Here is a 25,306-nt window from a genome sequence, read left to right on the forward strand (position 1 = left end):
AGGAGGGGGTTCTGTGGTCGTTACTGCCACGTGGTTTCAAAGTTTTTTTTTGTTGTTGTTGTTTGCACGCATGTTTTTTTGCACCCACGTACGGGCACGCCCTAGTATATACAACAATACATATATATATATATATATATATATATATATATATATATATATATATATAAACATACATATACATATATATTCTTACGTTTATGGGGGGTAGGCAATGCAATACCTTAGTCCAGGTAGAATTGTATAGGATAGTGTGCTCCGAATGTCGCGATGAAGAAGAAGAACCCCCTGTACCTAAGTAGCGACCCGTTAGACAGGATGTCGTGCAAGAGTGTATCTTTGTTCCCACAACAAGGGGTGGGGTTATGTTGATTAGTTAGGGATTAATGGTAAATTCCCTGTATGTAAATGGCCTCTGTGACATTTTTCCTCTGTTCGATATAACAGACACCACACTCGCCATGCATTCCACACCTAAAAACTCCACACCAACACTAAATAAAAGTAGCAGGAAACAGGACATTCAACTAACGCTGATACCACCGACCGGGTGATCACAAAGGCCGGCAAGTGGCCGTAAGGCCACGCCCCGAAGAACCATTGGTCAGGATGGCCATAGAGCGATGAGATGGCACTCGCTGATAGGAGCGTGCATGGACATCAATTGTAAGAGCCTGGGGAACAATAGACTGTGTCCCAGCATTTTCTGCCTCTTGGGTCCCGAGCTGATGAAAAGCGGTCACAGTTCGTCTTCTTCTTGGTTCTGGATTTCATTGGGAACAGGCACATTTTCTTGCTCTTGTGTTGGGACAGGGACATTGGTGTCATGCAGTTGGACATTTGCGCTGCTTGGTCCGGACGATCGGTTCGAGCGGCCGCATTTTCCTTTCCCTAGCTCATTGGTGCTGACGGTGTGACGGCTGTCCTCGCTGAGAGACCACGGTGCTGTGTGGAGCAGACAGCAAGTGGACGGGCGCAGCCTGCTCTCTTCACATTCGGCAGCTGGAGGAACAAACTGCGCACCAAGACATTTCCCCACGCACATACTTCGCGCCAGGGCGTGTGTTTTTCCACGCAGGGACGCGAGACCTTCGACGGCCCCGGACGGTAACAGATGCCAGGCGGAGTGCAGGCAAACACACCTCACAAACACTACGCTTTATTTTCACATCTATTTTATCATCCCCTTGTGTTGTATATGAGTGTTGTATACGAGGGGTGCTCCTTTTAGGAATCTTAGTTTTATCGTGCATTTTCTTGTTTGCTGGCATTCGTTTTATTAAACCTTTTTATTGTACATTTTAATTCCGTGTTGGGTTGAGTTGATTACCAGGGTTGAAGACGTCCAGTGGGGTCCGTGCAGGTAAGAGCTTTGCTACCCTTTGCTGCCCTTCGCTGCCTCATCCCCCGCGCATATTAACTCCGCATTGTTGACTGAACGCCTCGGAGTATTAAGTTCAATCAACTACCCGTTACCTTGGAGGATCTTAATCCCCAGGAACACGACAATATATATATATATATATATATATATATATACTGAACATCAAAATAAACTTATCAAATATTTATAAGGACACTCATTCAAATCCTCCACGCAAAAATGAAAAATATTTGAACACAGAGGTAAAGTTCAGCTATCTTTACTAAACACGTCAATAAACAAGAGGTTGCCTCAATCACAAAAAAGCAAAAAGCATGAACATCAGAAGGGGTGGTGCAACACAAAGGCACGCACCTGAAAACAGTCAAAACAAAATGACACAGGAATGGACACAACACTCCTAACAGTCAAGGACAGAATGACAGCAGTCCTCAATATTGTGTGTGTCCTCCCTGAGCTGTGATGCAGGCTGTACACCTCCGACGCATGCTCTGTACCAGGCGTCTCATGCAGTCCTGGGGAAGTCTATCCTACTCCTCCTACAAGTTGGTTACCCGTGGTCTTCCTCTTCATGGACCATCATTCACAGTTCCAGTTTCACCGTAACGCCTGGCCAGGTTGGAAATTGCAGGCTGTGAGCAACCAAGACGTTGGTCAATTGTTTGCTGGCTTACACCAGCCTCAAGCATTCCAATTGCCCTGAAACGTTGTTCAGATGTCAGGCGTGGCATCTGAATTTTCTTGTTGTTTTCCCTGTCAGAAGCCTCTAAAATGGCTATAGACAGCAGTAAATGAATGTCTAACCACGAGAACTGAAGGATTTCATTATGAGGGTCAATATTTAAAGGGAAAGATCCCTATACAGAACCACTCAAGCATGCCATTGTTGATCAATCAGGTGAATGAAGTGAAGTTCCCGTTTCATAATCAGCCATTACAATTGAAGAAACGTCTTTGTAAAGCTTCACATTTCAAAAAATTAAAGTGATGTTTCTTTTGATGTTCAGTTTATATTTAAACCTGGAAAGTTGGACTCCACCCCCTCATTCCTCTTAATCCCTCCCCCTCCTTCCTTTTAATCTCCATCTGAACCCCACCCTTTCCCTTAACTATCTCCATCATCTCCCATACACCTTTCTTTTTCATCAATCTAGTCTGATGGTTCCTGATGATGTGCCAAAATTGACAAACGAGGTATTTACTCAATGTTTTCTTCCAGTTATGTGACGTCACACATTGTAGAAGTTTAGCTACAAGCCAGAATTTTGAGAGTATTTGACTCACTGACATACATTTTCGTCTTTGGACCAAGATGCATGTGTTTGTTTCATGACCTTAGGGTCAAAGTGCATGTTTTTTATGACCATGTATTTTGGTCTTAGGGTCTAAGTGCATGCATATTGTTTTGACAAGATTTGCATCATCAAGTCGCTTCTTGGTCTTCAGGCTGAAGTATGTTTTTGATTTATCTTAGCGTCTCTTTCATTACTTGGAAAATCAAAGATTTTTCCAGTCTATTGGTTGGCCATGTGCATCATTCTGTCTGTCTGTCTATCTATCGCCTACAGGTCACAATTTTAACCGATCTTCACAAAACTTCACCAGATGGTACATTTGGTCATGTGGAAGAAGCCTATTGATTTTGAGGTCAAAGGTCAAAGGTCATCTTTGCTCAAGTTTCTAAAATTGTCATTTCTCATCCGATTGACTTGGAAATTGAACAGCATTTTCATTTTTGGTCACTAAATTGAAAAACAAACTATTTTTGAGGTCATAGGTCAACTCGAGCTCAAACTTCTAAAATCATCATTTTTCATCTGATTGACTTGAAAATTAAAGAGCAATTGCATAGTGGCTCACTGAAGTGGGAAACCAACTATTTTAAGGGCAAAAGGTCAAAGGTCAACTCATGGTCAAACCTCTAAAATCATCAATTTTCATCTGAAAAATCGTCACCTTCATCCTATTAACTTGAAAATTAAACAGCAATTACATAGTGCATCACTGAATTGGGAAACCAATTATTTTTGAGGTCAAAGGTCAACTCAAGGTCAAACTTCTAATATCAATTTTCATCTGAAAAATCATCAATTTTAATCCGATTGACCCGAGCTTTGATCAATATCGTCAATTTTAATCTTTATGAAATGGACATTTTGATGTATCCATGGCAACTTTTTATTTTGTCGAGGGGTGGATGTTGCAAGTGTTGTGCTCTGCAAGATGTCTTCTTGTTACTTGCGAAAATCCAAGATTTTTCAAGTATATTGCTTGGTCTTGTGCGTTGTTCGTCTGTTTGTCTGAATATCGGTCGCCTACAGGTCACAATTTTCAACCGATCTCCACGAAACTTCACCAAATGGTACAGTTGGTCATAAGCAAGAAGCCTATTGTTTTTGGGGTGTAAAGGTCAATAGGTCAACATAGGCCAAAGGTCACCAACTTTGTCAAATTTCTAAAGTCCTCAATTTCCATCCGATTGATTTGAAATTTGAAGAGGACTTGCATATCTGGTCACTGAATTCAACCACCAATTATATTTTAGGTCAACATCGGCCAAAGGGTCAACATAGACCGAATTTATATAATTCTCAATTTTCATCCGATTGACTTGAAATTTTATGAGGATTTGCATATCTGGTCACTGAATTCAACCACCAATTATATTTAGGCCAGCATAGGCCAAAAGGTCAACATAGACCGAATTTCTATAATCCTCAATTTTCATCTGATTGACTTGAAATTTTCAGAGCATTTGCATATCTGGACCCTAAATTCAACCACCAAGTATTTTTGAGGTCAACATAGGCCAAAAGGTCAACATAGGCCAAATTTTTAAAATCCTCAATTTTCTTCTGATTTACTTGAAATTTTAAGAGGATTTGCGTATCTGGACACTGAATTCAACCACCAAGTATTTTTGAGGTCAACAAATGCCAAAAGGTCAAAATGGGCCACATTTCTAAAATCCTCAATTTTCATCCAATTGACTTGAAATTTGAAGAGGATTTGCATATCTTGTCACTGAATTGAAGCACCAATTATATTTTAGATCAACATAGGCCAAATGGTCAACATAGACTGAATTTCTGTAATCCTCAATTTTCATCCGATTGACTAGAAATTTTCAGAGGATTTGCATATGTGGACCCTGAATTCAACCACCAAGTATGTTTGAGATCAACATATGCCAAAAGGTCAACATAGGCCAAATTCCTAAAATCCTCAATTTTCATCTGATTGACTTGAAATTTTAAGAGAATTTGCATATCTGGATTCTGAATTCAACCACCAACTATTTTTGAAGTCAACATAGGTCAAAAGGTCAACATAGGCTAAATTAATAAAATCCTCAATTTTCATCTGATTGACTTGAAATTTTAAGAGGATTTGCATACAAGGTCACTGAATTCAACCACCAATTATTTTTGAGGTCATCATAGGCCAACAACTTATTTTAGAGATTTCACAAGTATCGTGCTGTGCACGACATATTTCATGTTTATTTATTTATTTCCATTATGGCATTTCTTATAAGAGAAACATCATTAGCAAGGGCCAATGTCTTTGAATGACCATGCATTTTGGTCCTACGCCCAAGATTCATGTGCATCACTTTTGGCAAACACTGTCAAAACTTCCCAGACACCATGTCACTCAATTTTGGCCTTCAGACTAAATATGGACTGTAGATTCAAGATTGACACCTCTGTTCTGTTCTGATTCTTACACCTCTGTTCTGTTCTGTTCTTGCTCTTACACGAGCCTCGATCTTGTATACAAAAAAGATGCATGAAGCTTTAAAGAAAGTTCACTTTATTATTTATTTAGCTTGTTGTAAAGGTGGATAAAGAGACACAAACTTAAAATGCTGACTTCCCACTTCCTTTTCCGATCCCCACCCTCGTCCATATCCTCCAAACACTTGCACATTATGTAGATGCTTCCAATAAAGATTCTCTCAAAGCAAAATGAAATGACAAAAAGAAAAATGAAATAAAACTATAGAGAAGAAGGTGAGATTTTCTATTACTAGGCATTTTGGATTATGTTAACTAAAAGCCAAGATAATGTAATGTAAATGAATCAGTGATAACAAGTGTGCAGATGCTCATGAGTTTGGTGCTGTTGGAACCAGGGCTGAGTGGAGCGTGCACCAGGCCGTGAGCGGAATGCCGGTGATTCAGTGCGACAATGGCAGCATCCTGGCCCACACCATGACTGGGGGAAGGTTGTTGCGATTGGCCCCGTGCTGTGATGGGAGCGTGATCTCTGCAAGGTCATCGCTGCTGCTGGCATGTGCATGTTCCTTGTGCCACACCGTAGCTGCCCCTGAGTGAAGTTCTCACGACCAAGTCGTCCTAAAATGGCACCCGAGCGTGCGTACATGTCACCTATGGAAGCTCGTCGATTTGTGGTGGTGAGTATATACTGGGCGCCACCAGAGCATGGACGACTTGGCAGGACTCTTTCTCGTTTGCCGAAGGCTGCGTCAGCTTGTGCAACTGGGTGTTTGGCTGCTGCAAGTGTGGCCTGCGCAGAGCTGACGGCACGATTAAATTCAGTAGTAGCATCAGTAGACCTTCCACAACTTTGACGCCGACTGCTCGCAACAAACTTAGAACCAACAGCAGCACCTTCAGAAAGCTTACGCGGTAGTGGAGCATGTGCTGAAGTACCTGCCAATGCCTCTCCAGGTGATGCAGCACTGTTCGAACCACGGTTGGTACATACGGCCTGCACAGCCTCCTGGTAGCTCGGCTGGAACTTCAAGATGCTGTGACAAAGGCGAGAAGCATTTAGCACGTCGTGCCGTTTCCCTGTACCCCTTGCTGTTCTGCTACGCCACCCTGGATACCCATGGCCTGCTGCAGCTGTGTTAGCCCTTTGGTTCCCACCCAGACCTGCAATGAATGTATCCATTGCTCCACGTCCAATCCCATAATGAGCTTGCTTTCCATGCTGTTGTGCAACATGCGGCGACAGTATTTGAGGTGACACTGTATCACCTTTGCAAGGGTAGTGAAACTTGCAAGGTTCACGTTTAGGTGAACCTGCTTGAGAGGTTTTGGGGCTGTGGCATGGACTTGCTTTATGAAGCTTCGGACTGCCACAAGGTGGTTGTGCGTTCATCGGAGAAGGAAGATCTTGCTGTGCACTTTTAAATTGATTCTGATGTGCAGGCTTTGGGCTGGAGCTGCCTGGACCAGGTATGGATGCAGGAGATAGGCTGCACGGGGTGGGTTTTGTGCTGGGAAGATCACAAGGTGGAGGGGTCTGAACTCGCTGTGGCTTTGGACTTGAGCAAGGGCTTCCACAAAAACCTTTTGTGTCACTGCTTGTCTCGGGAACATCGCTTACAATAGGAGGAGTGGCCAAGCTGTCAGGGGCTTCAGCCTGCTGGGGTGGTGGACAGCCCACACTCTCTTCGGCAGAGGCAGAAACTTCAGTGCTTTTTAGTGCAATCACGCTGTCTGCACACGCTTTGGCAAAACCCTGTCCAACTCGAGTTCCTTGTGTTGCATATGCTGTAATTCTACATGCTTGCACCCGGTGGCTCTGCTCATCTGTTGTTCGTCTCCCAGAGCCCCCACGCTTCTTGCGTTCGGCCACAAGTGGTGCTGGAGTTTCAGCTGTATCAGCTTGTGTTGTCACTTGCAACTGCTGCATTCGCACTGTTGAGGTCCCCACCTTCACGCCAGATACACCACCACAGACTTCAAGAAGTACTGGGTAGATGGCACAAAGTGCAGAACCCTGGCAGCGTACAACTATCTAGGGAGAGGAGGTTTAACAAGAAAAAAAAAGACATTGCTTAACATGAGAGGTTTGTATATTGGAGAAATATTAGACCACTGGCCGATAGAGCCCTTCAAATTCCAACGGATATGACAAGTTGAGAAGCCTTTATTCCCAGTATTTGTAGTGATATAGTAAGATTCATGAAGGAGCTAGTACATGTCTAATACGGGTAGGATAAGGCATTAGAAGATGTCAGTGTGCCCTTCCATAGGCTGGCATTTGGCAGGATGGCCTAAAGGTATGCACACTCGCCTTTAAGCTGTATAGCCTAGGTTTGAATTGTGGCCCGGCTATAAATGGTCATCCTGATGTTTCACAGGTACTGTGATTCATCAATGTTTGTGCCATCCGTTGGACGGACGTTAAACTGGTGTCCAGTCTGCTGGCATTGATTAGTGGGTGTCAAAGATCCCACGGTGTCCTTCGAGAAGAGTAGGTGAGCTATCGCCAACACCATGAACTAATTCCAAATTCCTGCGCTGACCTTAGTTTAATCTCAGGCCTGCCTAGCCGGTTTGCAAAAGACTTGGGCCAAACTTGCCCCGGCCAACACCACAAGGACGTGGAAATGATTGTGACCGTTAAAGAAGAAGAAGTGTGCCTTTGCATGAATTACAAAGCACTAGAAACACAAACTACATATGGGAGGCTAATATCCCCTCCTTCTGGCAGGGCTCAGTAAACCACTTGCACTGTGGCATTTGTACGGTGAAAAATTGCAAATCTTCACAGTTAATTTATAATAACCTCTACCACCACCACTATTGGGTGGTGCACATTAACATAAATAGATTGCATCCCCAAACCCCATGACTACAAAACATGTTTTATGCCTAAAACCTTTCCGGGCACACTCCAAATAAAACCACCAAATTTCAACTCATTCCGTCCAGCGGTTTAGGAGTGCATACCCGTCAAACACACAAGCCGAAGATTAAATATAGCATGGTCTGTAAATGATGGAGAAATCATTTCAGAAGTTAGTATTTGAAAAATGGATCCCTCAGAGGGGAACATAAATACAACACCCCAAAGAGGACAACTATCGGGGACGCCTCTTTGTGGTGGTTGTACGCCCCAATACAAATCGGGGGCCAAATCTTCCCCGTTCTTCCCTGCTGCCCAGATTCGTCAGGGCAACACAGTCATGGTCAGAGTGCCGATCGGTCCCCATGGACCAGCCCTTTCCCTCTTGTCCCTGTCTCTTGTTTCTCTCTCTCTCTCTCTCTCTGTCTCTGTCTCTGTCTCTGTCTCTGTCTCTCTCTCTCTCTCTCTCTCTCTCTCTCTCTCTCTCTCTCTCTCTCTCTCTCTCTCTCTCTCTCTCTCTCTCTCTCTCTGTCTCTGTCTCTCTCTCTCTCTCTCTCTCTCTCTCTCTCTGTCTGTCTGTCTGTCTCTGTCTCTCTCTGTCTCTGTCTCTCTCTCTCTCTCTCTCTCTCTCTCTCTCTCTCTCTCTCTCTCTCTCTCTCTCTCTCTCTCTCTCTCCTCACTGTCTTGGCCGTGACTTCGTCAAGGTGGAGATACACCATCCTGGATGTGGGGGATTCCTTGGAGATCGTTCAGCTGTTTCCATGCCGCATGATTGTTCAAGAGAACTGTCCGGGGCTATACAACAACAACCCAAAGAGGCCAATCTTGCATTTTCAAAAGGTCTACCTGTACATAATAACAATAATAAACTAGAACGGCACTCAGTAGAGAGCATACCTCTGCCTGGTTGTCCATATCACTCAATTGTGAAGAATCACTTTTAAAATTCTACAAGCTGGATCCGGATCTTCACCAAAATTGAATCGATTTTTCCTTGTCACACACACAACTTGTCCAACACGTTTCGTCCAAATCCATTTATGACTTTTTGAGATATCATGCTATGTATCGTTTTGGACCTATCTCCGAATTGTGAAGTATCACTTGAATAATTAAATAATCCTCATATCCGAATCCATATTCAGATATTTACCAAAATCGAATCGATTCGCCCTTGTCAGACACCCAAACGGTCCACCAAGTTTCGTCCAAATCCGTCCACAACTTTTTGAGATATCCTGCTATGTATCGTTTTTGGCCCAATCTCCCAATGGTGAAGAATCACTTTAAATTCTACTAGCCGAATCCGAATCCGTATCTTCACCAAAATCTAATCATTTCGTCCTTGTGACATACGCTACATCTCTGCCAAATTTCGTCTGAATCCGTCCACAACGTTTTGAGATATTTTGTTCACAATCAAACAGACAAACGGACAGACAGGGGTGAAAACATAACCTCCATCCACTTTTGGTGGCGGAGGTAAATATACCTGCAGGCGATAAGCATCAATGGAGACGTGGAAGGCATGAGAGGTGCGTGGACGACTCAGCAAGAGGCAGAGGGTGTAAAGTGCAAACTCGAACTCAGGACTTGTTCCGACAAACGTGCTACCGAGGGCCGTCACGTGACCACACCATAGAAACTGTAGGTTGATCAACTGGTCCTCCTCGTCCGGCTGTGAAAGGATTTCACGAGGGAAAAGCAACGAAGGAAAAAGGAAAACAACCAAACAGGGTGATTGAAAAGTAAATGAAGGCGAAGTAAGAGTGCGGAGGTTTCAGGTGTGAACAAACCTTTTCACAGTTTTTTTTGCAGCTGGAGTAACTTTGATAAACCACGTTCTGTTGTTTCTCCTGCAGGTAAAACTGGAGCCAATTGTGGAAAGGGATGGCTTCACCTGTCCGGGTCTTTCCAATGAACACGTGCTCAAATGCTGTGGATTCGGACCTGCACAAAGATTCTTTCAGTTGTTTTCAATTGTTGGTTGAACATTTGCTTTGTTCGTTTGCCATATAAAGTTAAAAGGTCATTTACATATCAACATACATGACATGCAAAGGAAAATGTTCAGGCTGTTGTGTATGCTCTGTGTATTTATTGGGGGTGAATAGAATGGGATTAGGGAAGAGGACAACACGGGCAGGGTTTGTTTGTTTGTTGATTGTTTCACACAGTACACAACACAACAACACAACAGGCATTTTAAGGCCATTTTCCCTACTAGAGCGGGGGTTAGCCTTGCGGTCCCCATGACAATCTTCTCCATTTTGCCCTATTTTCTGCATCTCTCCTTGTTAACCCCCTTGCCCGCATTTCTTCTTCCACCATCTTCAGCCAAGTCTTTCTCGGTCTTCCCCGTCCTCTACTTCCTTCTACATTCATTTCCATCACTCTTCTCAACCAGTCACTTCCATCCTTCCTCAACACATGACCAAACCATCTCAACCTGTTCCTCTTCACAGCATCAATCACAGGCTCTATTCCCATCATCTTTCGCAATTCATCATTTGTCTTCCTCTCTCAACGATACTCCGCACATCCACCGAACCATTCGCATTTCCACCCTTTCCAGCCTTCGTTGCTGCTCTACGTTCATTACCCATGTCTCGCTCCCATAAATCATAACACTTCTCACACATGCAGCACACACCTTTCCCTTCAGCTTCAACGACACTCCCCTCCTCGTCAGCACACCACTCAGTTCCCGAAACTTCTTCCATGCACATCTCACACAGTAAAAAGTAGAATTCGAGTAGTGCACAATGCAGCTGTTTGGACAAGTGATAACATTCTGAGGTTTCTCTGCGTGCTTCTCTCAAACCGACATTTTGAGCTTCTGACTTGATTACCTAAGTATCTCACTCTGTTAGTTAAATTTGAAGTGTTGTGTGCATGCGTGTGCACGATTGCACATTTAATGCTTTGGACAGTCTCGGTCTACATGGTATTGTTTGATTTATAATTATGTTCCTGCATTTTTGGTCGACATGAGCTTCACTTTGCTGTTGTTGTTGTTGTTGTTGTTGTTGTTGTTGTTGTTGTTGTTGGGGTTCTTGTTGGGGGTCGATTTTTGAAATGTGCACCCATTGGTGAGAAAGCTGCCGGACCACACCCACATCTGTCACTTGACTCCACCCATCATAGCACCGAGACAAAATTAAAATGGCCACCTGGTTTTCTGGTGGGCCTAACACATTAGGCCATTAGGCCTCTGTAGACTATACACTGCCTGGGTTTGGTGTCCAAATTTCCATTGGCTTTGTTTGGGTCGAGTGTTATTCACGATGAGGGCCCCTGAAAAATCTCATCATATATCGAATAATAGTATGGTTTAATAATCCCGTCAGAATGCACGGTACATCAGATTGCACGGTAATTAAATGTTATGTTATGTTACTGGATCAAGCGTTACGTTACGCAAATGACTTTAAAAAAAAGCGATATGTAATTTCTGAACGGACAGAATATTGGAGTTAAGCAATACTACGTGACCATGTGACGAATCCTAGACTCGTTCTGATATAATTGTGGGGAAGGTGACATGGATAAGAAGTGTCCAGTTAATCTTTTAATAGCACATTAAATGCGCGTTTCCCTATCGCCCTGTTCATCTTTTAATAGCACATTAAATGCGCGTTTCCCAATCGGCCCGTTACCAGATTTTGTCACAGGTTGTGACCACAGTGCGGTCATTCTTGTTTTGGACGGCAAGCAACTGGAAATCCAAAAATGGCTTTGCATCTTTTTTTTTTTACAGGATCTAAGGCTCCTGGTGGAGCTGCCACACACACACACACACACACACTCACGAATACAAGATACACAACACAGGACTGTTAGATGAGACAAACACAACCACTGAGCTTAGAAGAAGTGAAGTCACTTCCGGGGGCACTCGGGTACCAGTCACAACAATTGCATCACTTTTCTCACCGCACTCAGTGGGGGCATTCCCTAAAGGAGGAATTTCCTCCTCCCCATTGGGGCCAACCTATGGGGATTATCCTTGCGCTAGCTTTTCAAATGCTGAACGACAAGCAAGGAAGCAGCACATACCATTTAAAAAAACAAATATTGGTCACAAACTCTAGGAACTCCCTACCCCACCAACTTGAAATGCTGCATGTGCCTCTTTTTGGATTGTATAATGAAAATTACATATCCGACCTTGTGATATATTAATTTTGTTTTCAACAATTTAGTACACCAATGGAGAATGGGGAAAACTTTGATTGTGTGAAAGGAAGAAAGATTGAGGAATGAAAAAGAAACTATGATGGACATTAAACAAGGAGATCATACCGACACCTGGAGTCCCGATTGCAAAGAGAGAACCAGATTTCTCGAAGTTGCTGCTTGAACTCACATGGGTCACATGGAGAGAGACCACGGCTCACCAGGAAGGCACAGGCAGCCTATTAGAGGAGCCAATATTGATAAACATAACTCCATGCCAAAAGACTAATTAAACAATTCCAATGGACGTTGACACAAATCAACAATGAAGCAGAAAAAACACGAGTATGGAATTATATGAAACAAAAATATATGAAAGTCGGTCAAAGTAGATATAATAACTAAAACAGCACCAGGTGGAGTGCATACCTCCCCAAGGCTGAATAGTTTACGTTTTGTAGCCCACCGATAGGCCGGATCTGGATTCGGACATGAGCCAAAATCGAATCGACTTGTTCTTGTCACCTAACCAAATCATCCACCAAGTTTTGTCAAAACTCGTCCACACCTTTTTGAAATTTCATGCTATATGTTGTTTTTGGCCCCATTTCTCAATGTTGAAGAATCCGTTTAAAAATTCTCGGATCCGGATTCGGATCTTCACCAAAATTCAAATAAGTCTTCCTTGTCACACACCTAGACTCTCCACCAAAGTTCATCCGAATCCGTCCACAACGTTTTGAGATATCATGTTCACAGACAGAGTTGAAAACAAAACCTCCATACACCTCCGGTGGCGGAGGTAACCGAGCTGAACAGTTTACGTTTTCTATCCCACTTCCCACTGATAGGCCAGATCTGAATGTGGACCTCCAAAATCGAATCGGCTTGTTCTTGTCACCTACCCAAATCATCTACCCAAAATTTTTGTCCAAATTCGTCCATAATCTTTTCAGATATCCTGTGCATAGACAGACAAACAAATGGACAGACAGACAGTCCACCTTCGTTGGCAGAGGTAAAAGGTGAAAGGTGTAAAATTTCAGATAAATAAAAGGACATAGTGAACGACATCACCTCCATCACTGGCGTGTCCATGGCTGCATCCAAAAATCCCTCCACAAGGTCTCTCTCTTGCTCTGCTGCACACTGACTTTGTTCATTGCGGCCATTCAAGAACTCCAGGAGAGATATGAATGCTGCATATCAGGGAGAACATACACGATGTCAATAATACATTCACAAGCAAACTAGCACACACATGAAGGTCACCAGTCTGTCATGTTCGTGTCGAATCCTCATCCTAGCATATCCACAAATATCAACATACATCCACAAACATCAACATACATGTTCGTTCTGCAGACTTCAAAGAAGGTCGTAGAAGAATAGGAAGGAAAGAAGAAAGTCTACATGATATGTTCTCGTTTGTTACCTCCGCTACCAAAGGTGGATAGAGGTTATGTTTTCACGCCTGTCTGTCTGTTTGTTTGTCCGTTTGTTTGTGAACAAAATATCTCAAAAGGTTGTGGACGGATTCTGACAAAGTTTGGCAGAGATGTAGCGTATGTGACATGGACGAAATGATTTGATTTTGGTGAAGATCCGGATTCGGATCCGGCTACTAGAATTTTTTAAGTGATTCTTCACCATTGGGAGATGGGGTCAAAACGATACATAGCAGGATATCTCAAAAAGTTGTGGACATATTTGGACAAACCTTGGTGGACAGGTTGGGTGTGGGACAAGGAAGAATCGATTCAATTTTGGTGAATATCTGAATATGGATTCGGATATGAGAGTTATTTAATTATTGGCGCTGAGGAAGCGCCTTTAGCGATTGACTTCCAGCCAGTGTAACGCTAATTCCTGTCACAGGAATTCTGAGATCATATAAGTGGGCGTGGCAGTTCCTGATTGGTTCGTGTTGGGGAACGCCTTCTCGCTGCCGACGTGACGTAAATTCGCGCACGCGCACTGGTGAAGCTTACTCGATCTTACTCGATCCCATATTACATGTACTTTCATTGCATACAAATTATACTTCCTCCTAGAAATTCCATGCCCGAACCTCAGCGCAATCCAAGAGGATTCACTTGTTTTAATTGATTCTTCACCATTGGGAGGTGGGGCCGAAAAGGATACATAGCAGGATATCTCAAAAAGTTATGGATGGATTTGGACGAAACTTGGTGGACATGTTTGCTGTCTGTCACGGAAGAAATTATTCCATTTTGGTGAAGATCTGGATCCGGATTCGAGATTTTTTAAAGTGATTCATCACCATTGAGTGATCGGGACCAAAACGATATCCACTATAGGATATATTTCAAAAAGTTGTGGACATATTATATAGCAAAACTTGGTGGATGAATCGGGTAGATGACAACAACAAGCCGATTACATTTTTGTTTGGAGATCCGGCCTATCAGTGGGATACAAAATATAAACTGTTCAACCTGGTGGAGGTATGCGTTCTACCCAGTACCGTTCTCGTTTGTTTTGTTACTGGTCTTGTTTTGCCAAAAAAAATATATATATATATACATTTTTTTATTTTTTTTTAAGGTAGATAAGGAGACTCAGAAGGAACCAAGAATCAAGGTAAGTTTTATCATTGAGACATTGTAGTCAAAACTCACTGGCATAGGTTTTGATGTTTTGCAACTTCTGTTCATTGACAAAGTGGAAAAGACGCTTGGACGACTTGTCTGCTATTTTATCACCAACCGACTGTGTCGTGTCGTCCTGGAACAACAGCACGGATTAATGGATGATACTAGTACTCGAAAGGTTTCTATAGAACTAGGCCTCCATTTTCAGAGTAGGAGCCATGTCAGAAACAATCTACAGTGGAAATCGTGAGGATGTTTACAGTTAATGGTTAAAGGTATAACAAGAAGCCAGCTACAAACTTAGGTCACAGACTATTTGATCACCCTTTTTATACAGTAGTTGCTCTGAAATATACTGCAATGTAAATAATGAAATGGATTTATGAGTATTTCCCAATAGTTCATGAGATGATAGCACGAGAAGAATGGGTTCACCTGCAGACATATGGCGTAGTCCTTGCATGGTGTTAACCGGTTTTTGTCACATCTCCAGAGTTCATTCAACACATCCGAAGGGTCACAGCATCGCTCGGGTCTAAAGGTGGGCAGAGTGTCGGACTATAGCACACAGACTTAGAAAGTTATTTTATCACCTTACTTGCTTTACAGATACCTATCTCAGGATTGATGAATTTGTTAGGTTTTCATGAATGTTGTCAGATCTGATTCATCTTTATGGTGAATTGCTGAGCTCTTCACCAATCTGATCCATCTCTTTGTTGATTGATTAACTCTAATAAATAACAGTCGTCACTGGAGCCATATTTGGTTTTGCAAATGAGGTTTCCAACTTTAGGTAACAGTGTGCAAGTTGCCCTGTAAGCTTGGTGTTTTAAGGTTTTTATCTTTCTGGTCGAAAATATCGTCCTTGATTTCTGGGAAGGTCAAAAAGATGTAGGACTGAAGATCATAAAAATCCCCGTGTCCAATCCCAATCCTTATCTTGTACTATACAGCAAAGCTAGACAGAGTTAACAACACAATAAATATTTGGTGACAATTCTGCATCAAATACTTTATATTTTATGAATATGAAAGTGCTTCGGGAAGAGTCGGCGAGCTATCACAGGCACGTTGGCCAAATTCAAAATTCCTGCCCTAACCAACATGGAGTCATGCGTCAGAGGTACAGCTGCGCCAATCGCAGCTACATATGGAAGAACCACCTTTAGATGCCATTTTTCCCCGGAGAGCGGGGGTTGGCCTTTTTGGGGCACCATGGTCCCCTTTTTCAAGGAATGTTTTATGGCCGGATGCCCTTCCTGCCGCCAACCCTGTTGATCGCCTTTTGCGACACACAGGGAAATACCAGTGAACTGGTACTCAATTTGCCGACCTCGGAAGGATGACAGGCTGAGTCAATCCCACTGGTGTTAATTCAGTGATAACCGGGATTCGAACCCAGGATCCTAGGATCCCAAGCCGGCACCCTAACCGCTCAGCCAACACCAAGCTGGACGGTGGCAAACTATATATAGTAAGCCAACCAGCTTACTGGACCCATTTCCTGGTTAAGTCCCTTTACGGATCAGGGTAATGTTGACCGCATTGTCTCATTAAGAACATTCTGTTGTGCGATTGCTATGATATAACCAACATAATGAATGCTTGATGATAAGATTAAAACTTTATCGTTTCTCTTTCCACTGCAATGCTGTTCCTGAATTCCAAAGTTCCTGATGAACAGCTCTTTACCCTTCCTTATCTTAGGCTAGATGTTGTACTGGGCTTCTTCCATATTAAGCTTCAATTAGATCATTCTTGGGAAAAATGCCAGGAGCATAAAATGGCCCCTATTTATTGTATGTGCCATGTGGCAAAGTATAGAAAAGAAGGGACATTCCATAGCTTGTAGAAAATGCAACACAATAGAAAATAAGAGACATTCAAAAAAAATCTCGTGTGCATGCTGGACTACCCTTGTGTTCTTAGGAGGAACCAAGTAATGCTATAGAAAAGTTCATATAAAGGAGCGCCAATTTGATTCATACAGTTCAAAAAACTTTACTTACTGATGGGTTTTAACCTATATATGTAGGGCGCCCCTTTATATGAACTTTTCTATGGTCGGCAAAATGAGTACCAGATAATTGGTTATAGAGAGGCATTGCGTCAGCGGCAGACGCGCCCACAGAAATGATGCAACCAGCAGCTGGGTGGCTGCACACGAACCACCCACCACCTTATAGCATCATAAGCTGTTTACAGCTCCTAGCTTTCTTCTTGTTATGTCTTTTGTTATTTTTTCCCCCATCTAATATTACAATTAAACTCAAGATAATTACACTCATTTACTTGTTATAAATTATGCCTCCTCAATTTTAAGTGAAGCATTTGTTTTTCTTCTTTTTTCACAAACAACGTTGTACACCGCTCCTTTCCTATTCCATCTCCAGGCGCTGCACGACGTCATCGCCAGGCACCGAAGAGGGCCCGGCGATGACGCGCGCTAAAAGGGAGTACTTGGTTTTCACTCCAGTTTCTTTCTTTCTTGTTTGTTTGTCCAGGCGATATCTCAGCCATCCTTTGAGCTAGGAAGCTGGAACATTCATTATACAGTACTCTGATTTTGAATCAGATTGCTTTGCTCTGACATACCCAGGGTAATAAATACCCATGAAATAGGGTATTTCAATATCCTTTTTACCTGGGCAACACTGAGGTTAAAGCGCTCTTTGCGCGGGTAAATAATTCCTCCTTCCCCCAAACCACCTAGCCATTTTGGGTTAAAGATCCCAAAATGCGTTGAACGGAGGAGGCGATTTATCACCGACACCCTGAGGAAATTATAAATTCCTGCCTCAACCAGCACCGGTTGAAAGTTTGGGCTAGCTAGCCGGTTTGTGAAAAACCTGGGACAAAACGTCACCAACGGATGACCCCACAATTATATATACATATATATATATATATGAATATATATATGAATATATATGAATATATAAATATATATATATATATATATATATATATATATATATATGTATATATATATATATATATATATATGTATATATATATATATATATATATATATATATATATATATATATATATACATATATATATATATATATATATATATATATATATATATATATATATATATATATATATATATATATATAATTTATATATATATAAAATAATTTTTATATATATATATATATATGTGTATATTTCCATAATGTTAATTTGTGTAAGTTACTACATTTGTCATCGTACATTTATAAGTTTTTATTATCATTACTCTATCCCCCAATGTCTCGCATAAACAATAACTCACCTAGCCATGATCCGTGTGTCCCTGGACCCCGGCTCTCTGATAACAGGTGATCTCGCGTGTTGTCCCCACGGCAGGTTTTTATCTGTGGCCCAGATTAGCCTCAGATGGGCCTCTCTCGCACACCACAAAGCCCTGTGTGCGCACAAGGCGTGACAATTAGAGCGAGGACGCGACATTATGTTCTCTTTTCTCAGGAGCCCACGATCAGGGCACACCCAAACGGGATTAAACCCCACGGAGAAAACTCTTCTTTTTCCATTCCATGAACGACTTTTTCGACACACACGTTATCACGTTATCGACACACACGTTATCACGTTATCAAAATAATAATTTTGTGTTACTTATAAATGAACGAATAACATGATGTTTGCTCTATTTTAATACCTTTATTTGTGTGTAAAGTTTAGGGATAAGTGAACCTTGTGTTTGTCCAAAATCTCGATACTCCCCGATACTCGTAGAGTGGTGTTCGCCTCGTTGCCTCCGTAATGACCGGGAGCATTACCTGCTTTATGGAGTTGTGACCTTCAATTATTATAAACGCTTTCATCATTATGGCTTTGAAACCCTGGCATGAATTTATTTGACTCAGAACTCAGAAAAAATCTTCCAAATGAAAATTCAAATCGGATCAGATCTCTTTGTCGATACAAACGTGAATGCGAGGATGGCATGTGCAGGTAACATCGATAGAGACGGCGTTGAGGAATCCTCGGCTTTTGTCAAAGCCATCACAATCATCACGTGACAAACTGAGCTCAAAAGTCCCCCAAGCCTTGTCATCACGTGCTCAGCCTAATGCGCCCATTATGGAGGAGTTGTCGCTAAAGACAAAGCTGTATTATGGTGACGACAGCCGATAATGGCGCGTCGTTAGGGCAACGGCAGACAAGTTATAGTGTTCGGGCACGCTCAAATCGCATGAAGAATTATTTGGGATTTGACTGCCTGTACACACCCTAAAGTTTGACATGATGGTGCCAATGTAGCACACTTACCTGTGAGCTATCTATTCTGGGTTCGATTCCCAACATGGCTATAAACTATCGGATTTGGGCTTCACGGACAAAGTGCGCCACACCTCGGATGGACGGATGGACACAGTGTTTTTGTCAGTTTATATGTGTGAGTATTAGTTTATAGGTGTGAAAAATCCCACAGTGTTTTTGTCAGTTTATATGTGTGAGTTAAAGCGCGGCGTTACGCGCGCTGCTTGCGAGCAAGGAGGAAGCGGACAAGCGGTAACATATAAACGTCTTTATTGTAAGAGCTCACTGTAACACTGTACCGCTCCGGGCTGGGCGCCCGGTGTATATCATGAGGCCACGCCTACCCCTCGGGCGTGGCCACCGCCCACTTGGTGCGCGGAATGATGTCACCACGCCAGTGGGCTTTTGTGTCCGCCACACGCGCCCCCCCAGAATTCCCGCGCACCTGGAGGGCCAGTTTGCGGGGCAGACGAATGACCCGGCCGAAGTGCCCCCTGGCGATCGGCGGCGTCCGGGGTGCAGGGATGCCAGGTGGGATGCCCCTGGCTGCCCCTGGGATGGGTGCAGGACCGGGGGGTGGCGTGGCGGCGGGGCTGGGCGGTGCCGGGGGTCCGCCCGCAGGAGGGCGGCCCCGACGTGGGGGTCGGGCCACTGGCGGTGGATGGTCCACATCGAGGTGGGCCGGCTTGAGGCGGTCTACTGAAACGCGGTCAGGAGTACCGCTGATGTCCAGGGTGAAGTGCTTCGCCCCGGTCTCCAGCACGCAGAAAGGCCCGTCGTACGGGGGCCGCAGTGGTGTCCGATGGGCATCGTGGCGGACGAAGACGTACTCCGCCGTGCGAAGCTCCGGGGCGACGTGCGTCGGTGGGTGCCCGTGGCATGCCGTTGGCACCGGGGCGAACCTCTGGGAGGTCTCTTGCAGAGCGGAGCGCTGCTGTGCCGCGGACCATGGTGCCGTGGAGTCGGGGAGGAACTCGCCCGGCACCCGCAGCGGTTGCCCGAAGACCAACTCCGCCGCGGATGCGCGCAGGTCCTCCTTGGGCGCCGTCCGGAGGCCCAGCAGGACCCAGGGGAGCCTGTCGACCCAGCCGCCGTCGCGGAGGGTGGCCCGGAGCGCGGCCTTCAATGAGCGGTGAAATCGCTCACACAGGCCGTTAGCCTGGGGGTGGTAGGCCGTGGTTCGGTGCAGCCGGACCCCGAGCCACTGCGCAACCGCCCCCCAGAGCTCCGAGGTGAACTGGGGGCCGCGGTCGGATGAGATGTCTGAGGGGGCGCCGAACCGGGCGACCCAGGTGGCGATGAAAGCCTGCGCGACATCGGCCGCCGTTGTCGACGCCAAGGGCACGGCCTCCGGCCACCGGGTGGTGCGGTCCACCATGGTGAGGACGTAGGTGAAACCCCGCGAGGGGGGCAGAGGTCCCACCAGGTCCACGTGGACGTGGTCAAACCGGCGTTCCGGCACCGTGAACGGGGCCAACGGGGCCTGGGTGTGCCGGTGCACCTTGGGGCGCTGGCATGCGAGGCACGTCCTGGCCCAGCCGCGGACGGCCTTCCGGAGGCCATGCCAGACGAACTTGTCCGCGATCAGCCTTTGGGAGGCCCTCGCGCCCGGGTGGGACAGGCCGTGGATGGCGTCAAACACCTGGCGCTGCCAGCCCGCGGGCACGATGGGGCGAGGACGCCCGAGGGAGACGTCGCACAAGAGGGCCGCGCCCGCGCCGTCGAACGGCACCTCGGTGACGCGGAGGCCCGTGACGGCGGTCCGCAAGGCCTGGATGTCGGGGTCAGCGGCCTGGTCCGCTGCCATCCGGGCATAGCCGATGCCGAGGTGGACTGCGTGGGCGACGGCCCGGGAAAGGCAATCCGCCACTGGGTTGTCCTTCCCCGCGACGTGCTGGATGTCCGTCGTGTACTCGGACACGGCCGAGAGGTGACGCTGATGCCGGGCCGACCACGGCTCGGTGACCTTGCCCATCGCGAAGATCAGCGGCTTGTGGTCGACGAAGGCAGTGAACGCACGGCCCTCGAGCAGATGGCGGAAGTGCCTGACCGCCAAGTGAAGTCCGAGCAACTCGCGGTCGAAGGTACTGTAACAGCGTTCGGGCGGGCGAAGCTGCCGGCTAAAGAACGCCAGCGGTTGCCAAGCTCCACGCACCCATTGCTCGTGCACCGCGCCCACCGCGTAGTCCGAGGCATCGGTGGTGAGGGCGATCGGTGCATCGGGTGCGCGAGCATGGTGGCGTTAGCCAAGGCGAGCTTCGCGCCCGTGAACGCCGTGTCCATCTGCTCGGTCCAGGTAACGTCGCCTTTGCCCGGCTTACCTCGGAGAGCTTCGTGCAGGGGGCGCAGGAGCTGGGCGATACGGGGCAGGAACCGATGGTAAAAGTTCACCATGCCCAGGAACTCCTGCAGCCCTCTGATCGTGCGGGGGCGCGGAAACCCCTTCACTGCCTCCACCTTGGCCGGCAGGGGGACGGCTCCGTGCCTGGTGACACGGTGCCCCAGAAAATCGATTGTGGCGGCGCCGAACTGGCACTTTGCGGGGTTCACAATCAGGCCATGCTGGCCCAGGCGTTCGAAGAGCGTGCGGAGGTGGCGTAGGTGCTCTTCGCGGGACGCGCTGGCGATGAGGATATCGTCCAGGTAGACGTAGACAAAATCCAAGTTGCGCAGGACGCTGTCCATCAGTCGCTGGAACGCCTGAGCCGCATTCTTCAGACCGAAGGGCATGCGCAGGAACTCGAAGAGTCCGAATGGCGTGATGACCGCCATCTTCGGGACGTCCTCTGGCCTGACGGGGACCTGATGGTAGCCGCGTATGAGGTCCACCTTCGAGAAGAAGGACCTGCCCGCCAAACGGGCGGAAAAGTCCTGAATGTGGGGGACGGGGTAGCGGTCGGGAGTCATGGCGTCATTGAGACGGTGATAGTCCCCGCACGGTCGCCATCCCCCGCCGGGCTTCGGCACGATGTGCAGCGGCGACGCCCAAGCGCTCTCTGAGCGCCGAACGATGCCGAGTCGCTCCAGGGTAGCGAACGCCACTTTTGCCACCGCCAGCTTCGTCGGCTCGAGGCGGCGTGCCCGGGCGTAGACCGGTGGCCCGACGGTGGGGATGTGATGGGCCACCCCGTGCTTGACGGCCCCCGCCGCGAAGGTGGGCCGCGTGAGGGCCGGGAAGCCGGCGAGGAGGCGGGTGAATGCGTCCGCTGCCGGAAGCGTACAGACCAACGTGGCCGGAACCGAACCGTTCGGCAAGCCGCTTGGCAAGCCGCTCGTTGAGCTGGGCAACGCACAAGCGAGCGAGCTGAACGTCTCGGCCTGGACAAGACGTCTGCGCTTGACGTCGACCAGGAGCCCATTAGCGCACAGGAAGTCCGCGCCAAGCAGTGCCATGGGCACGTCGGCGGTGACGAACGTCCATCGGAAAACCTGCCCTCCAAACCGCAGAGAGAGGCAGCGTTTTCCGTACGTACGGATGGGCGTCCCGTTCGCGGCAAGCAGCGCGGGGCCCCCACCCGTGGCGTGCTTGTCTGACGTGCCGGCGGGAATGACACTCACCTGCGCTCCCGTGTCGCACAGGTAACGGCGCCCGGAGAAGGTGTCCGTTATGAACAGCAGGCTGCTCGAACGGCCGGCGCTCATCGCCACTATTGAGCGCCGGCCCGGGCGTTTCCCGACCCGTTGAAGGAGCACGGCGGATGACACTGCCGAGCTTCGTGGCCGAACTTGGCGTGGAACCAGCACCAGGTGGTGGAGCTGGAGGAGCGCGGCTGGCTCCGCCAGGCCGGTGTAGTTGGTGGGTTTCCCCGCGGTGGCGGTTTTCGCTGCGGTGGTGGGCGGGGCGTGGCGGCGTTCACGAGGTGCGTATCAGCATGCCGCGTATGCTGTAGAAGCTGATGCTGTGGAACAGCAGCATCGTCAGCCTCGAGGACCGTGACGGCCACGCCGACTCTCGCCCGTGTGTCCGAAGCGGCGAAGTACCTGTCCGCCTCGGCTGCCAATGCTCGGGGTTCCGTTAGCCCGGTCCCGGCCAACGCGAGGCGAACCTGCGCTGGAAGTTGGCGCCGGAAAAGCGCCCGGAATAGCGAACCGGGGGCTTCGTCGCCCAACAGTGACAGCATATGGTCCATTCGGACCGACGGGCGCGTCTCACCGAGCTTGGGGAGATCCAGGAGGCGGTCGGCCCGTGCGTCGTCCATGAGGCCGAACGTGGCTAGGAGTAGCCGCTTGAGTGCCTCGTACTTGTGGCCGTCCGGTGGGTGGCGAAGGACGGACACAACTCGAGCGGCTGTGCCGGGCCCGAGGGAGGCGACGACGTGGCAATAGCGCGTGTCATCGCCGGTGAGGCGCCGAAGCTGAAATTGGGCTTCGGCCTGGACGAACCAGACTTCGGCCTGAGCCTCCCAAAATTCCGGAAGTTTGACGAAGTTGGCCATGGCAATGGCGTCGCGTGTGGAAGGATCGCTCCGGCAGATCCAACGTCGAGGGTCACCAGTAAAGCGCGGCGTTACGCGCGCTGCTTGCGAGCAAGGAGGAAGCGGACAAGCGGTAACATATAAACGTCTTTATTGTAAGAGCTCACTGTAACACTGTACCGCTCCGGGCTGGGCGCCCGGTGTATATCATGAGGCCACGCCTACCCCTCGGGCGTGGCCACCGCCCACTTGGTGCGCGGAATGATGTCACCACGCCAGTGGGCTTTTGTGTCCGCCACAGAGTATTAGTTTATAGGTGTGAAAAATCCCACAGTGTTTTTGTCAGTTTATAGGTGTGAGTATTAGTTTATAGGTGTGAAAAATCCCACAGTGTTTTTGGCAAAGAGTCGACAAATTATTGCTTTCTCCTTAAATGAATAACAAATGAATAACAAGTGTGTGTGTGTGTGTCTGTTTGTGTGTGTGTGTGTGTGTGTGTGTGTGTGTATGTGTGTGTGTATGTGTGTATGTATGTGTGCGTGTGTGTATGTGTGTGTGTGTGTGTGTGTGTGTGTGTGTGACTGTAGGTGTGTGTGTGTGTGTGACTGTATGTGTGTGTGTGACTGTTTGTGTGTGTGTGCCTGTTTATGTGTGTGTGTGTGTGTGTGTGTGTGTGTGTGTGTGTATGTGACTGTTTGTGTGTGTGTGTGACTTTGTGTGTGTGTGTGACTGTTTGTGTGTGTGTGTGTGTGTGTGTGTGTGTGTGTGACTGTGTGTGTGTGTGTGTGTGTGTGTGTGTGACTGTGTGTGTGACTGTGACTGTTTGTGTGTGTGTGACTGTTTGTGTGTGTGTGTGTGTGTGTGTGTGTGACTGTGTGTGTGTGTGTGTGTGTGTGTGTGTGACTGTGTGCGTGACTGTGTGTGTGTGTGACTGTTTGTGTGTGTGTGTGACTGTTTGTGTGTGTGTGTGTGTGTGTGTGTGTGACTGTGTGTGTGTGTGTGTGTGTGTGTGACTGTGTGTGTGACTGTGTGTGTGTGTGTGTGTGTGACTGTTTGTGTGTGTGTGTGACTGTGTGTGTGTGTGACTGTGTGTGTGTGTGACTGTGTGTGTGTGACTGTGTGAGAGAGATTGCAGAAAGGATCTTCGTCAAACCTTCAGAGGTTCATCAATGAGTGCTTGGGAGTGTTTTAGGCAAAAAAGGGAAAAAAAATTGGAAAGAAAAAGTTCTTTTTTGGGATTTAAAAAAAATCGCTCTATAGTGCCGAAGACTTTTTGATTATTGACAGTTATATAGAAGTGCACATTCGCATAAATAAATAGAAAGCAATCACCAGACATTTGAACACAAATAATCAAACAATACCGGAAGTGGTCGAAGTTGGGGTAAGGCTTCTTCTTCTTTCTGATGTCATCATACTTAACTCAGAAACGTGATGATGAACGGCACCTTCTCCAGCATATATTCAACGAAAAGTTAAAATGATGATTTGACATTTGTGATGGATTCTGATTTGGATGTAATTGCTTTTCCATTATATTTGCCCTCATTTCAAAGATGTTAATGTTTCTTTTTTCGCTTGAACAACACCGGGTACTCCAGCTATAAGCGCTTTTATACTTTAGTTGGGGTACACATACAAATACATCTTTGTCTGGGGGGTAACATAGGCGATGTGGCCGTGGCCTCATGCGGGGGCCTGTGGCCTGTGGGGCTGGGGGAGGGGCGTCCATTCTCTATGTAAATGTATACAGTGTAGCGCCACCTGGTGATGGTGGCAGAGGGTATTAGAATTTCCTTTTTCCTTTATTATATTTCCCAATATCT

General features: G+C 46.8%; 2 protein-coding genes across 2 annotated transcripts; both read right to left on the reverse strand.

Moving 5' to 3' along the window:
* Positions 1-5,242: 5,242 nt before the first annotated feature.
* LOC137416999 (uncharacterized) lies at positions 5,243-9,769 on the reverse strand. The gene is made up of 2 exons (XM_068102710.2): positions 9,486-9,769; positions 5,243-7,159 (listed from the first exon to the last, which is right to left on the reverse strand). Exon 2 carries the CDS (start codon positions 7,052-7,054, stop codon positions 5,471-5,473), a length of 1,584 nt encoding a protein of 527 aa, XP_067958811.2. The 5' UTR covers positions 7,055-7,159; positions 9,486-9,769; the 3' UTR covers positions 5,243-5,470.
* A 2,510-nt stretch (positions 9,770-12,279) lies between these two features.
* On the reverse strand, positions 12,280-24,865 carry LOC144893059 (poly(U)-specific endoribonuclease-B-like). The gene is made up of 6 exons (XM_078782681.1): positions 24,845-24,865; positions 18,074-18,205; positions 15,223-15,322; positions 14,815-14,920; positions 13,250-13,371; positions 12,280-12,411 (listed from the first exon to the last, which is right to left on the reverse strand). The coding sequence occupies exons 2-6, from the start codon at positions 18,079-18,081 to the stop codon at positions 12,280-12,282; spliced, it is 468 nt and encodes a 155-aa protein (XP_078638807.1). The 5' UTR covers positions 18,082-18,205; positions 24,845-24,865.
* Positions 24,866-25,306: the final 441 nt, after the last annotated feature.

The sequence above is a fragment of the Myxine glutinosa genome, chromosome 7, assembly GCF_964187855.1.
Source record: "Myxine glutinosa chromosome 7, kmMyxGlut1.1, whole genome shotgun sequence".
Classification (NCBI taxonomy): Eukaryota; Metazoa; Chordata; class Myxini; order Myxiniformes; family Myxinidae; genus Myxine; species Myxine glutinosa.

What these genes read in the sequence shown, in the direction of transcription:
- LOC137416999 (XM_068102710.2), bottom strand. Translation starts at nt 7,054, where the DNA reads ATGCAGCAGTTGCAAGTGACAACACAAGCTGATACAGCTGAAACTCCA.
- LOC144893059 (XM_078782681.1), bottom strand. An exon ending in AAACATCAAAACCTATGCCA is followed by an intron (nt 13,372 to 14,814) that starts GTGAGTTTTGAC and finishes CCTGATATGCAG; the next exon opens with CATTCATATCTCTCCTGGAG. An exon ending in TGGACACGCCAGTGATGGAG is followed by an intron (nt 12,412 to 13,249) that starts GTGATGTCGTTC and finishes CTCCTCTAATAG; the next exon opens with GCTGCCTGTGCCTTCCTGGT.